Consider the following 15,188-nt stretch of genomic DNA (forward strand, 5'->3'; position numbering starts at 1 on the left):
GCATGAACACAGCTGCAAAATACAAATCAGCATAGACAGGCAACCCTACTGGGAAAGGGGGAATCAGCGGGAAAGTGATCCTGCTAGGATAATGGTGGTGATGAATCTTAACAATTGCACAGGCTTTTCAACCATGGCCATCAAAGCACTTTATGGAACTGAGTTGCATTCCAAGAACGTTAAGGTCCTGCCACAAACAAAAGCTGGAATCATGCGGCCAGAGCGAGAGCTTGAAATTGACAAGCTGAAAAGAAAGTTATGCTAGATATATATTTTGAAACCTCACAAAAATGGAACATATCTGTACAAAATTAAGTTCCAAAAGAGGGGAAAGAAGCTTTTCTATTGCCGATTATGAGGTTTCTTTTACAGCCCTCTTTTTCAGCCAGTGGACTGTGGGATCAAGGACTCCCTTTTCATCAACAGCAACATTAAGCCACTTTGAAAGCAAACCAGGGTTCCTCTTTAACCAAGCTGGATCCAAAACCTGGTGGAAGTGGAAACTCTGGACCTCCTTCTCATACAGCCCTGTGCAATTCAAGCACTTGCGCTATGCACCATTTTAATTTTTTTGCTAAAATAAAAAAGAGTAAAAAATTGGGGGTCATCTTATACACAGAACATGGGCATTGGGGGGTGAGGTTTAAAATATTTGAGCAAATGTTCGGGATTTTGGCTTGGGTGGGCTGAGGCGTTCCCTCCTGCCACCACCCCCTTTCCCCTCCCTCTCTGGGCTGTGCGCTGGTGACTGGCTCGCCTCCTGAAGCCCCCACCGGTTTGACCACCGGATTAAGAGCAGCCGCTGCCACCGAGAACAGCCTTGGCTACCTTTCTTCGCCCTTCTTTCCTTTTTCTCTCTCTTCCCCTCTCAAACCCCCAGCCCGTTCACCACCTTCCTCAGCTAGGTTTGCTCAACGGCATGGGCCGGCATAGAGCGAGCGCTGCCTTCCCTAGGCTCTCCCTCGGCGTCTGATTCAGGAGCCTCCTTCCCCACAGCAGCAGCCACCACCAAGGAGGAGTTTGGATTTGATATCCCGCTTTATCACTACCCAAAGGAGTCTCAAGGCAGCTAACATTCTCCTTTCCCTTCCTCCCCCACAACAAACACTCTGTGAGGTGAGTGGGGCTGAGAGACTTCAGAGAAGTGTGACTGGCCCAAGGTCACCCAGCAGCTGCATGTGGAGGATCAGGGAATCGAACCCAGTTCACCAGATTATGAGTCTACCGCTCTTAACCACTACACCACACTGGCTCTCAGTGTGTGGTGAGCATGTGGTGCTCTAGCCACTGCCTTTGCACCACCATGCACTGCATGCACCTCATGCTGGAAACTTGGAGGGCGATTACCCAAAGAAAGATCAACAATTTGCTGCTGCAGATTGTCCAGAATGTTACTTCTATTTTAGGGTTTCCCGCTTAATTTTGGGTTCAAAAAACTAGGGGTCATCTTATACATAGGGCGCCTTATACATGGAAAAATACTGCAATTGATGGGCGTGTTCATGTACGGTGAACCACTTTGGGATCAAAAAGAAAAAAGATGTATATAAATTTTAAAAACAGTTTAAAAATAAAATAAAATCCTGATACATGCTTACAGGATGAAGCACTGAATTATAGTTAGGAAACAAATAATCTGGTTAAATGCATTCCAAGCTATGTTTTACATTCCAAGCAATAAATGCCCAACTTACCACCTAGAATAACAATGCAATACAAAAAACAAAAAGTATTATCAGTTAGGATAAGCATTCCGAAGGAAAGGGAAGACACAAAAGTGACGGGGAAATATTGCTTTATCAAGTTAAAGTTGGCCCTACGCATTTCTCACACTTAGCAAAACGAGGTGGCAGAAAGGAAGTGCATTTCAGCTTCAGATGAAATCTAAAATGTTGGAAATCAAATCTCCAGGTACGTATCTCTCAGGCTTCACCAATGGCTAAATCACCAAATCATATTGGATTTCAGTCCAGAGTATGCAGGCAGAGGGGCTCTTCTGCTCTCGAACTTACTAGTGAAGTCCCCTGCACTCCCCGCAAAGCCATGGGTCCCTCGGGAAGTGACTGGGAGTTGTAGTGGGAGAAGCAAAATGCTAAAAACCATGTGGAAGCAGCTTGTGCTAGCAACTTCAGAACCTGCTCATTCACAACGGCCAGATTAACAGCAAACTACTCACCTTAACAAATATTTGTGCAGTTTCAATGCTGTTTGACACCCTTTCTGTTTTCATGGCTGTTGCTGCTACTCTGCACCATTTCCCTTCTTCTCCGTTGCCGCCTCCATTCTCCTCGACCTCACTCGCCCAGGTGGCTGCTTAATCCTGCTGGCTGTGGCACTCCACATAATTTTGTTGATGAGCACATGTGATATCATCAGATCCGAAGTACATCATGATGTCATTCACAAAACCACATGAGTTGCCGCAGCCAATAGAATTAAATGGGAGTGTGGGCAAATGAGGCAGAGGGCGGCAACAGAAAGAAGGCGATGGAAACTTAGCTGAGAAGAGCAGCTCTGGGAAAATAGGGTTGAGTTTGCAACGAAGTCAAGCCAAAAGGCTCTCTTTTTTTTTTAAACAACCCTCTCCCCTACATCCTACACCTTAAGAAAAGCTGTGCCCTTAAAAAGCTGTGGGACTTGCCACCACTGATGGCAAGTCTCAACCACATGAAACTCTTGGGGGAATTTCTAACCCCCTGTAAAGAAATTCAGTAAAATGCTGCCACCACAAATAAGAGTTACATTCCATAAACTAAGTTTACCAGGTTTTTTTTTCCAAGGAATCCGGGGACACATTAATTAATTAATTAATTAATTAATACACGTTCGGGATTTTGGTGCCACCTTGACCTCAACCACCACGTTTCCCCTTCCTCTGAGGCTTCTATCTCCTTTTCCCAAGAGCCTGGGCAGCCCCTGAGTTGTTTGTTCTTTGGTGGTAATGGGGAAGCAGCGTCCAGTGGGTCAGGCATACAAGGCGGAGAAGGAGGGCTGAGAGCGGCAGCAGCGGCTCGGCTCAGGCAGCGCGATGCCTCCCTTTCCATCAGAGCAGCCCCAATCCCATTCCTACTTGCGTGCAAGCAGGAGGGGGCGGGGATCCCTCAGCTGGGAAGCGAGGCTTCCCACTGCCTTTTGGAGGCAAGGTGGAAGCAGCCCAGAAGCTGCATCTTAGAGCCCCTGCACCACCATCATATGGGGACTTCCCAGCAGCTCCTGAAGCCTGCCAGAGCTGACTGCTCCGGGCTGCTGAGACTGCCGCTGCTGCGTTTCCCGGGGACATTAGATGAAATCCGGGGACATTCTGGGGATGGAGTTTGTCTGGGGACTTATCCACAAATCCGGGGACTGTCCCCGGGAAACGGGGACATCTGGTAACCCTACTTTATACGTAGCCCTAAGTTTGTGATGAGAGCAGAAAGTTGCCCAAAACAAGAGACCTTTTCTGGCACTCAGGGAAACAAGCACGAAATTAGGTAGCTAGTTTCAGGTTGGTTCAGGTGGGCCTCTTGGCATCTGACCTCTTCTTTACCCAGACAGCCGGAGCTCAAGTATGTGACCCTTTGCTTTCTGGCCAATGGTGATACCCGTTTTATATGTGGATTTAAAATGCAAGGCCCAGATAGGAATTTGCACATTCATCTGATGATGCATGAACAGTTCAGAGAACGCTATGCATGTTCTGCCACCTAGTGCCCACAAGTTATCCTGACACTGCAGCAAAGCAATGCCATGGAAAATTACATTTTAATATTCAGGATACGTGTAGATCTTTTCTCTTTGCTTTTTAATGAAGCAAGAAGAGTGACTTTGCTTTTTAATGAAGCAAGAAGAGTGACCTCACCTCTATGAGGTCACTAACACTGATCCAGCCTTGTCTGATGGGTAACTGTACAAACCTAATGAAGATGAGTCACTACTCCCTTTTCAGCCACTCTCAGCTGCAGGCACTTGCCATAGTTGTGGGAAGCCAGTCAACATTGTGACCAAGTGGCACACAACTATTGACCCAGTCAGTTTTAACCCCAACCCAGGCCAAACAGTTGAGATAAGAAACAACTTTGTACTTTTTTTAAAGGTCACATAAGAACAGTTTTTTAAAATTCATTTTAAAATAGTTGTTCAAAACTGTTGGGGTATATGGTTGTGTGTTAGTGCCCCCGGGGAACTTTCTGCTAAGCACGAGAAACAGCCGCAACAGAACTTATACATGTCTCCTGCAGAAATGACGCTCACACTTCTGTAGAGTTATTGACAGGTTTTTTTCCCCAGAGTACAGCTAAATAAGCACGACAGAATTTGGTTGACAGAGGTCCTGGTAGGACAAAGAAAAAAACATGACCATTTGTATCTTGGATAAGAATGGCTCTGTAATATGGCTGCCAAATCTCTGAGAAGTTGCCATCTATATATAGCCTCCCTTTGTGCACAAGCCAGGGATGCCAAGCGTTCAGATTCCGAAGTGGGAGTAGTTTGTGCTGTGAGGATGATTTACAAGCTCTGTTTGCACTGGGGCTTGAATGGTCTGGCAGGCCAGACATCAGCTCCCTATACAACTGGGGCCAAGAGGGAACATCCAGCTTTTCAGGCACATCACCCTAAGTAAGGAAATCAGGTGATCAAGGAGAGCCTATCCCAATCCACTCCTTGCATTGCATCTTTCAGGGTCTCCTGAAATCCATTAGTATTGGCGATTTTCTGGTGCCTGAAATCTGGCTGGTCCTCTGTGCTTGCGAAACTGTTCTTTTACCTGCCCTTCCTGTTACGAGCTACTGGGTTTCCAGACTTGCCCAATTCACTGCATCCCGCCTTGCCCGCATTCTTATGGGACACATTCATATTGGTTTTGGCTCTCTTGCCAGTTTCACAAGCTCTTCACACGATTGCCTTCCACCTCTGCTAATGTCACCTGAAATCTTTCTGGCTGCTTCAGCCCGACCCTGCAAGGACTTGAGCAGCGAGTACTCAACCGCAACAAGAATACTGAAAGAGCAGTTCAAAATTTCTGAGCAAACAGGACAATATGCAGAATACTCACATGGCCGTGGAGGTCAGTGTTCAGCAGCATGATAGCGCATGTGAGGCAATGGACTCCATCTGTAGGAGGGGGGGAACACCCCAAGAATGACACACAGAAAGTCACATAGGCAGGTGGGGTGGGGGAGAGAAATCACACTTCCTACTACTCACATCTGCTTATGAAAGAATGATTCACGTTGAGTTGGGACCCCCCTGAAGCCTAATTAACACTCCCTTCTTCTTCCAAAAGCAATTTGCTTATAAAGAAATGCATGACATTTATCAAGAGAGACCGTCTCATGAGATGAAGTCATAAGGGTTGATAAGGAGGAAGGGAGAAACAGCTAGCCCAATTTTTTCCTTTGTGGGGGGGAAGGTGAAACCTCCTAAAGTTTAGGACCTAAACAATGCTTTGAAGGAAAGCTCCACAAATGTCAAAGATCCGTGAATATCAACCTCAGCCGTGTAAGCTGACCTTCCAAAGGTTTTGTCTGACTTTTTACAACCCAATCTACAGTTCAGTTAAGCCAATGGTTTTAACCAAATTCAGTCTCACTGAAGTCATTGCCCCCAACACCAGACTAGCCCAAATTCAATGTAAAAGGATTGGTCCTTTTTATACCTTCAACAACATCCCACCCCCGCAGAACACCCACAGGCTGCCACCTCTTTCTGTTCCTGCCCCCATTAAATTCCTGTCTTTAAACCTTGTTGTTGTTGTTGTTTAGTCGATTAGTCGTGTCTGACTCTTCATGACCCCATGGACCAGAGAACGCCAGGCACTCCTGTCTTCGACTACCTCCCCGTCTTTAAACCTACATCATCACAAAAGCCATTAACTAAATTCCTTAATCCACACTCCTCCAATAGAAACTAAAGAAGCCTATGTAACTGCACTTGTTCACCTTGTTACCTTTGCCTTTCCTTTTCATTCTCCCGTTGTGCTCCCCCAATGACAACATTAAATCATAGGATGTTGGGGGGGGGGCTGCCTTATTCTATAAAGCAAATGCACAAAGGAGGAGGACTAATTGGAGAAGAAAATAACTGCCTTGTTCCATCAGCTCAGCACTGCCTCTAAAATGGCTGGGCAGATTTATTTTTTAATGTCTTATTGGTTTTTTATTTATTACATTTATACACCACCGTTTCCTCCAGGGAGCTCAAAGTAGTACATATGGCTCTCCAGCTCCCCATTTTATCCTCACAACAACCCTGTGAGGTAGGTAGGTTATGCTGAGAGACAGTGCCTGGCACAAGTGGGGAAGCTCCTAAGCAGGGCACAGCTTAACAACCCCATGTTGTTTATTTCCAGCATCTGGCAATGAAAGATAAACTGCTTCTGGAGCTACATGTTATATACAGTGGTACATCGGGTTACATACGCTTCAGGTTACAGACTCTGCTAACCCAGAAATAGTGCTTCAGGTTAAGAACTTTGCTTCAGGATGAGAACAAAAATCGTGCAGCAGCGGCACAGCGGCAACAGGAGGCCCCATTAGCTAAAGTGGTGTTTCAGGTTACGAACAGTTTCAGGTTAAGAACAGACCTCCAGAACGAATTAAGTTCTTAACCCGAGGTACCACTGTATTCAGTTTAGATCATTAGTGCTCACTACTGTTGCCTTTAGAGATACTGCAGCTATTTACAGATAGACTGGGAGTACCCAAGGTATGAATGTGATCAGTACCTGGGTAAAGTCCATGGAGGGGAAAGGAAAGTGGGATATGCTTTTAACAGTAATGTAGGATAGGTAAAAGTTAAAGGTAAAGGACCCCTGGACCGTTAAGTCCAGTCAAAGGTGACTATGAGTTGCGGCACCCATCTTGCTTTCAGGCCGAGGGAGCCGGCATTTGTCCACAGACAGCTTTCCGGGTCATGTGGCCAGCATGACTAAACCGCTTCTGGTGCAACAGGACACATGCCGGAAAACAGAGCGCACGGAAACTCCGTTTACCTTCCCACCACAGCAGTACCTATTTATCTACTTGCACTAGTGTGCTTTTGAACTGCTAGGTTGGCAGGAGCTGGGAAAGAGCAACCGGAGCTCACCCCGTTGCGGGTATTTGAACCGCTGACCTTCTGATCAGCAAGCCCAAGAGGTTAAGTGGTTTAGACCACAGCGTCACCTGCGTCCCTAGTAATGTAGGATAGGCTACAGATCAATGGAGATCAACATTGCCTCTGGCATATCCTCATCACCACCTATACTGAACAGCAGAGCAAAGCAGGAGCAGGGAATGGAGGGTCAGAGATCAGGCAAAGGACAGCCAGAGTAGCAGATGGGACAGGTAAGATGGGACCAGAAGGGCTCAGGAAAGCCTTTGGTGGCAAAGGAGGAGAGAGAAGGGGACAAGATATAATGTTTCATGGACAATATAGCATTTCTATAGTGCTTTAGGGTGTTAATTTTCTCAGTAAGTCTTGTGAGGCAGGCCAGTATTATTACTATTGCTGCTGCTGCTGCTCCTCCTGTTGTTAACCCGCTGCAGATGTGGAGAGTGGGGAGATTCAATTGGATTTGATTAGAGTCCTGCACTGAGTTCATAGTAGAGGCAAGTTTTAAATGGTTCTCTGTTCAGCTTCTTAGCTCAGACTGCATGTGACAGTGACTGAAACACATCTGGAGGTTTGGGTGTGCTCCCTTAGGTCACCTGTACAACAAATGGCTGCAAAGAGGAACAAAATCAAGTGGTGCAGAACCCATCCACACCTGCTGATTATATGCTGCACAGTCCAACCACCCCAGTACTTTTTTGCTCCACTGAACCTAGCTGGGAGAAAAGCACCTGAGGCCAAGGAGCTGCAGGGCAAAAGCACAGGGGCAGAGTTCAGCACACACTAGCAGCCCACCTCTTTAAAATACATTCCTCATACAGAGAGAAAGAAGCTGGTCCACATACGCCAAGCAATGTGGCAGAAGATATGGTGCTGTAAGTGGGAGACAAGGGCATTCAACACCCAAATATGATGTATTATTATTAATCATTTCCCAAGCCAGAGCTCTTCAGATGCTGGCTGAGATTGTTGTAGCCCAAAACATCTAGAGGGCATCAGGTGGGGGGGGGGAGGCTGCTATCCAGGTATCTCCCTCCTATAAATGGAAATACCTAACACTAGTCCTAACCAATTCTTGATCCTGACAACAAATAGCATATTCTATCTTGCCTTATTGCTTTGAGTTTACTAGGTTTCCTTTGTTCCCCAACTAGATCTCAAAAAACTGGAGTGACTCAGTTGCAATCAAAGTGGCCGTTTGATCTGACAAGTGCCAAAGCCAAACTGCGGCCTTCAGTGTGTTTATGCTTCGCTGGGAAATTGTTCTAATTTTACTGGGAATTGCTTTGAGTGGGTGTGTTTGTTTTCCCTTGACTTTGTTGTCATTCCTGCATTATTATCTTTGCAGTACTGTGATGCTGCTTTAATTTCCTACTGTTGCTAGCCACCTTGAATTCTGCCTGAGGAAAGGTAGGAATGGAAATGTTTTAAAAGCAATGGAAGTAAAATTACCTGGTGTGGAAATGGCATTTGGGTTGCACTGGTAGTATCTGTTGGAGAAATGAACTAAAACTCGCTCTCTTTCCTGAGTTTCTCCAATAAGAGAAAAGGCTTTGAAGAATGTCCTGAGAAAAAAAATGTAAAAAGGGGGGGGGGGAGTTAAACCAGCCTTTAAAGAGTCAAGTCAAGTCATTTTACTACGGTCAATGGCCAGAAATTTCTGTAGCCTTTAAAGATGTTTGTACTGAGGTTGGAAACAGAGGACAGCATTTTCAAAGAACTGAATATGGTTCAAAAGAGCAACCACACATTATCCAACGTTTGTAAAGTGAAAAGGTAAAGGACCCCTGGACGCTTAAGTCCAGTCAAACATCGACTATGGGATGCGGCGCTTGTCTCAACTTTCAGGCTGAGGGAGTCGGCATTTGTCTGCAGCTTTCTGGGTCGTGTGGCCAGCATGACTAAACTGCTTCTGGTGCAACAGGACTCTGTGATGAAAGCCAGAGCACATGGAAACACCATTTACCTTCCTGCCACAGTGGTACCTATTCATCTACTTGCACTGGTATGCTTTCAAACTGCCAGCTTGGCAGCTCCCACTTTTACCCCTACCTAGTCAAACAAATATCGCAGGTTTTTATTATTGTTCCAGAAACCCCAGGGGCTGTTTCAGCAGAGGAAACAGTGGGAGAAAAATTATATGTATAAACGCAATGGGAAGTACTATCTCTCTCAAACCACTTTTAAAAAGCTATTACCTGTTTCCAGCCTCAGAATGTGTTGCTTCTCAATAAATGTGTAAGGCGGGTGGGGGAAGCAAAGGAAAAAACAACCCCAATACAACCCCCACAAAATGAGAGATCGTGTAAACCACTGTTACACTTCTTGCACCCCAGACATTTGAGGGATGGGGCTAGGACTGGATGTGATTACTTTTTCTCCAAATGAAGTCCCATCTTTCTTGCGCACACTTAGGACTTGCTGGGTGCTTCCTTTAAATCTTCCTTCCAGCAGAGAGAACACACTGTTCAGATACACATTCCAAAATCCAGCTTATCCAATTAGCTGTATATTTTTTAAGGTAACACAGCTGTTAGGGTCTCTCGTCTCCCCTCCCTATATAGATTTCATAGAGATCTTGTTACCTCTTGTCTCCCTCAGTCTTTAGATCACACAATGGCAAGCCTTTCCGAATTTGCTATTATTCTCTCCCTTCCCCCTTTCTTTTTTCCTTTTCTTAAAAAAATAAAGCTCTTGTGGGGTTCAGGAAGGTGTTTCATGGGTTTCAAGTCTTCGCCACTCAAGAATTACAAAGCACAGAGAATGCAGACCTAGCTGTGGTTTCTTAAAAAAGGCCTTAAGAGGGACTGACACATCATGTCTGCCAGATTCCAGCTCCTGCTCCTTTCTGACCATTCTGCTCCAAGCCCCAGCTTGGGTAAGAAGCCCATACGCAGGGCTCAGTCATAAGAAACACACTCTGGATTTACAAATCCCTAAGTTCAATACCTGGCATGCAAACCTGGGGGCTTCCCAATAATCAAGTGATGGAAAGATCAGAGGGTGGACAAATAGTCCATGCATAGATGCAAAACACTAGAATCCATGCTGGTGTCTTGCCAGGTCTGGATTATGGGCCAGCAAGGCCTAAGTGTGCAGGATTATACATTATATTCAATGCATGTAGGCAAGTCAGGCCCAGGTCAGAGTGGGAAGAGGCTTGTTCCTGGGTGGGTCAGGGGCAATCGTGCCAACCCACCTTAGAATGAGAAGGAACACCTTAAAATAGGCACATACAAGATTATCAGTGGATGAGACACAACCAAGGAAAAGACACAGAGATTTCCTACCTGAGTGAGTGATCCAAAGACATGCCTGTGAAATCAAAGAACTTGAGGTATTCCTCAGCGACAAGTTTGCTGAACTCATTGCTTAAGACGCAGGAAAAGGAAGAAGGAAAAGAAACAAGCCACATTAATAAAAAGTGAACTTTTCATGTTTTTTTAATCATTCTGCAGATGCAACATGAACACCCTTTGAGATAAGAAGCCAGATCCTTACTTTTTCCCCAAGTGCTTCGCTACATCAGACCGCTTGAATCGATCCAGATGATACAAACGCTTTGCCAGCCTCCGGGCTGCTTCCGCGTTGCCGCTGGTGGTCCCATTGATGAAGTCGTGCCCCAGGTTTTCGTGCCCATCTTTCTCCAGGAAATCGTTGCTTCCCATGTCCCCTACGGCATCAGGTGCTGTTGTACATTCCAGTCTTGCATTGCTATGAAACAGACGGGAATATTAAGGAACTGGGGAAGGGAATATCCTTTTTTTAAAAAATTATGTTTTTCAAGAAGAAATCCCTTTTAACGGCAAAAGAAGACTACATCAAACAAGCAAGGGTTGTCCCACTACTCTTTAAATATCTGTTCGCGTTCTATTCCCTTCCCCCTTTCTTTTTTTTCTTTTTCCTTTCTCCTCCTGTGATGAGGCTGCATTTAATATTTTAATGTTTCAATATTTTAATGTTGTATTTTAATCTTGTTTTTAAGTTGTATTCATTCAACTTGTTTTTATTATTGCTTGTTAGCCGCCCTGAGCCCGGCCTTGGCTGGGGAGGGCGGGGTATAAATAATAATAATAATAATAATAATAATAATAATAATAATAATTGTTAAGTCACTTTGAGACTTATTTCTTTTTTCTTTTTTTGCATAAAGCAAACTAATACAATAAGAAGAAAAAGTTCACAAGTTAATAGTGAAGATAATTCTAAACAATTCCATGTATAGGACACAGGTAGCAGTTTCTTCACTTGAGCTTCCTTTGTCCTTCCTCAAATTCTGGTTATATTTGCCAACCATGTATATGGGGAAGCCACTGAAGGCCTTTCTAATAGCACCTACTATGGGCAAGCGAGTCATATCAAATCATGGCCCTTATTCAACTTTGGCACCGATCTTATCATACCTGTTCAATCTCCCATTAGAGCCATCCACGTCACCGGCTTGTTCATGTTTTTTCATTCCTCTCAAACAAAGATTAAGCACTGGGCACACACGCAGTGTGCCCATGTACGGGCAGTATGCAGCGCTCTCTCTTCAGGGAGGCGAGCTAGGAGAGCCCCTCTTGTTAGTTTATAGGAAACCCAAATTGGTACTGGTGTGCACCAGGAAGTTCAGAGAAGGGGGAAAGGTCTCTATCATCGCCATGTCAAGATAGCTGAAATCTATGCCTGCCATGCACACCCCACATGACTTGAGGAAGTTCCACTGGACATTCCAGACGGGTGGCATTCTGCAGAAATTACCTCACAAGGAATTGTGTTCCATAGTGTGTGTGACATATTTGGACACGCTTGTGTAAGCGACATCTAAAGACCCAGACCAATGCAAGACCATGGGGGGCAGCAATGCTCACCTGACCACTCAAGAGCTGAGTCATTGGAATCATAGAACTGTAGATTTAGAAGGGATACAGTGGTACCTCGGGTTGAGTACTTAATTCGTTCCAGAGGTCCGTTCTTAACCTGAACCTGTTCTTAACCTGAAGCACCACTTTAGCTAATGGGGCCTCCTGCTGCTGCCGTGCTGCCGGAGCACAATTTCCTGAAGCAAAGTTCTCAACCTGAGGTACTTCTGGGTTAGCGGAGTCTGTAACCTGAAGCATATGTAACCTGCAGCGTATGTAACCCGAGGTACCACTGTAATAACCTAGTCCTAACCCCTACATCGACAAGGGTGGCGCTGTGGTCTAAACCACAGAGCCTAGGCCTTGCCGATCAGGTTGACGGTTCAAATCCCTGCGATGGGGTGAGCTCCCATTGCTCGGTCCCTGCTCCTGCCAACCTAGCAGTTTGAAAGCACATCAAAGTGCAAGTAGATAAATAGGTACCGCTCCGGTGGGAAGGTAAACAGCATTTCCATGTGCTGCTCTGGTTCGCCAGAAGCAGCTTAGTCCTGCTGGCCACATGACCCGGAAGCTGTCTGCAGACAAACGCCGGCTCCTTCAGCATATAGAGCAAGATGAGCACGCAACCCCAGAGTCATCCACGACTGGACCTAACAGTCAGGGGTACCTTTACCTTTTAACCCCTACATCACAGGAATCTCAACTAGATCATACATGACAGGTGACCATTCAATCTCTGCCAAAAAAAACCCTCCAAGGAAGTAGAGTCCATCACCTCTCATGGGGGTCTGTTCCACTATCAAACAGCTTTTACTGCCAGAAAGTTCTTCCGGGTGTGTAGCTGGAATCTCCTTTCCCTTCCAATCTTCTGCTGTTTGGTGATAACTTTTCTCTTCCAGCCTATATTTTCTGTGGCGAACTTACCATGAAATCACATTATTTTATTGGATGCAAGCCACGCCAAATATGCACACATATTAGAAGGGCAGTCTATAAATTCTCAAATAAATATACATACATTGTGGAAATCATTTAAACTATTCCTTTTTGTTTTGAGCATACTCTCTAGCATGGCACACTGGATCTGAACTTAACGAGGCCTGCATTCAAGTTTCTGGGTAAAGCACACTTTGTTTTCTCTACCTACATCACAAGGTTGTTGTATGTATAAATAAGGGGCACACTACCCTGAGCTCCTTGGGCAAAATGTGGAATGCAAGTACAGTGGTGTCCCGCAAGACGAATGCCTTGCAAGATGGAAAACCCGCTAGACGAAAGGGTTTTCCGTTTTGGAGGTGCTTCACAGGACGAATTTCTCTATGGGCTTGCTTTGCAAGATGAAAATGTCTTGCGATTCCTGGGGTTTTTTCCCCGCTCCCCACCCCCTTTTTCTAAGGCACTAAACTGCTAATAGCCTTTTAGCAGCTAATCCGCTAATCCCTTAAGCCTTTAATAGCCGCTAATAGCCGCTAAACCGCTAATAGCGCTAATCCGCTAATGGGCTTGCTTCGCAAGACGAAAAAACCGCTAGACGATGAGACTCACGGAACAGATTCTTTTCGTCTTGCGAGGCACCACTGTATGATAAAATAAGGAAGGAGGAAAGCCCACAGTGAGGAAACTGGAACGCCTCAAATAAATTTGTATTTCTGAATATAAGAAATGCCTTGCTGACTCAAACCAAAGTCCATCTAACCCAGCTTTCCATTTCTAACAGGAGTCCGACAGATGCTTCTGGGAAGCTCACAAGCAGGATGTGAGTTCTAGGGAGTCTGGTTACTTACCAGGAACCTTTGTGTTTATATCTGTAATCCAGGAAAAAATGTTTGAAATTCCTAGGACATAGCAATGCATAGAACTTGTCCAAAGGAAACCGACACATTCCTAGGGGCCAGCATCAAATATCTAGGTGCCTTGTAGCACCAAATGCAAAAGAATAACAACAAAAAAAGTCTGCCACCTGTTCATATGGGCTGACAGGCTGCAACGTTTGTGAAGCGGCCTGAAAAACATGCCTTTGTTGCCGCCGCGGCCACAACAGCACTGTGTGGCCATCGCTCAGTGTTGCTGCCAGGAGCCAGGCGCTTGGATTACGGCCAGCAATAACAGAATACACATTTGCATTGTCCCAGGAATCAGCCCACACAGAATAAATAAATGAGCGGATTTGCATTTCAGCTAACTGAGATGCTATTTGTGATGCTGCAAAAAGGCCCATGAAGATATGATGATTTCAGATTCGCTTCTTCATTGCTGGAGTACCTGAGAATTGAAGTGGGTATGGAAAAGCTAATTTGTCTTACTCTTCAACCCAGTGGAAGAATGAAGGGTGGATTCAAATTCAGAATTGCTTCTCTCCACTTCTCAGTGGAGTGGAGTGGAGTGGAGTGGAGAAGAAATGGAGTGGGGGTTGGACTAGATGACCCCTGGGGTCCCTTCCAACCCTACAATTCTATGATTCTTCTACGCCTCTGTGCTCAACCAGAAAGATACAGAAGCAACAGACTAGCAAAGGAGTTTTTTGCCCATTTGGCAGAGTGAATAGAAACCAATATGGAAGACTAGCCCATATGGAACTCTTTGATAAATGGATGCTAACATGTCCAGCAGTGCTGAATGTGTATATTTACTTCCTAGCATAGTGTCCTTGACTGTGCACACGTGTCCTTGATAACCCCCTCCCTTGCTTTTGCCTGCTCTGGGGACACATCATCTTTTGAAATAAATGTTATAAAACTAGGTGGAAAGGCATCTTTAAAAAAATTAAATTACAGTAAAAAAAATACTGAACAAAAACTAAAAAGAACTGCTGATCCCCTCAAAGTTTTAGACGTCCAGATTTTTTATCAGTGGCCAGGTCAAAGCTTGCAACCATCTGATTAGCTCTGCATCTTTGCCTTCCAAAAAGTGTGCACCCTCACAATCAGTCAAGGCAGAGTGTTATGAAGGACAGTTCTCTCTCTTTTTGCTTATTTTTTATTGTTTCATTTTATGGGATTGGTCTGATAAACATCTAAATGCCTCTGATCAGTGTGACTATTCTCAGAACAGCTCTCACGGCAAAAATAAAGTTCTGCTTTCAAAATGGTGAACTTGAAAGTTGTTTCATATAAAAGATTAAAAGAACACACCCTGCAATTTATCTTTAGTTGCAAATATCCTACCAACAGTTGCAGCACTCAGATAGAACACCATATGCGTAAGAATGTCGCATGTGACAATCAACATGACAGACTGAGGAGGCGTCTGCATAGGATGGAAATTCATCAG

General features: G+C 45.0%; 1 protein-coding gene and 1 long non-coding RNA gene across 10 annotated transcripts in view; both read right to left on the reverse strand.

The window, feature by feature from the left end:
- LOC310668040 overlaps positions 1-15,188 on the reverse strand; it is a 1,372,673-nt gene that overhangs the window by 153,323 nt on the left and 1,204,162 nt on the right. The gene's annotated exons all lie outside the window — the stretch shown is intronic.
- Positions 1-15,188, reverse strand: part of PSD3 (pleckstrin and Sec7 domain containing 3) — a 148,884-nt gene that overhangs the window by 86,311 nt on the left and 47,385 nt on the right. For 8 of the 9 annotated variants that reach the window (XM_083419562.1, XM_083419558.1, XM_083419561.1 and 5 more), the window contains 4 exons: positions 10,576-10,788; positions 10,365-10,445; positions 8,527-8,639; positions 5,036-5,094 (listed from right to left, as the gene is read on the reverse strand). In XM_083419562.1, the coding sequence (XP_083275688.1) occupies positions 5,036-5,094; positions 8,527-8,639; positions 10,365-10,445; positions 10,576-10,788 (466 nt within the window). Of the gene's footprint in view, positions 1-5,035; positions 5,095-8,526; positions 8,640-10,364; positions 10,446-10,575; positions 10,789-11,477; positions 11,785-15,188 lie in introns of those variants that run through there. The other variant, XM_083419566.1, reaches the window with a different exon arrangement.

Source organism: Podarcis tiliguerta (genome assembly GCF_965153285.1).
Source record: "Podarcis tiliguerta genome assembly, chromosome: 17".
NCBI lineage: Eukaryota > Metazoa > Chordata > Lepidosauria > Squamata > Lacertidae > Podarcis > Podarcis tiliguerta.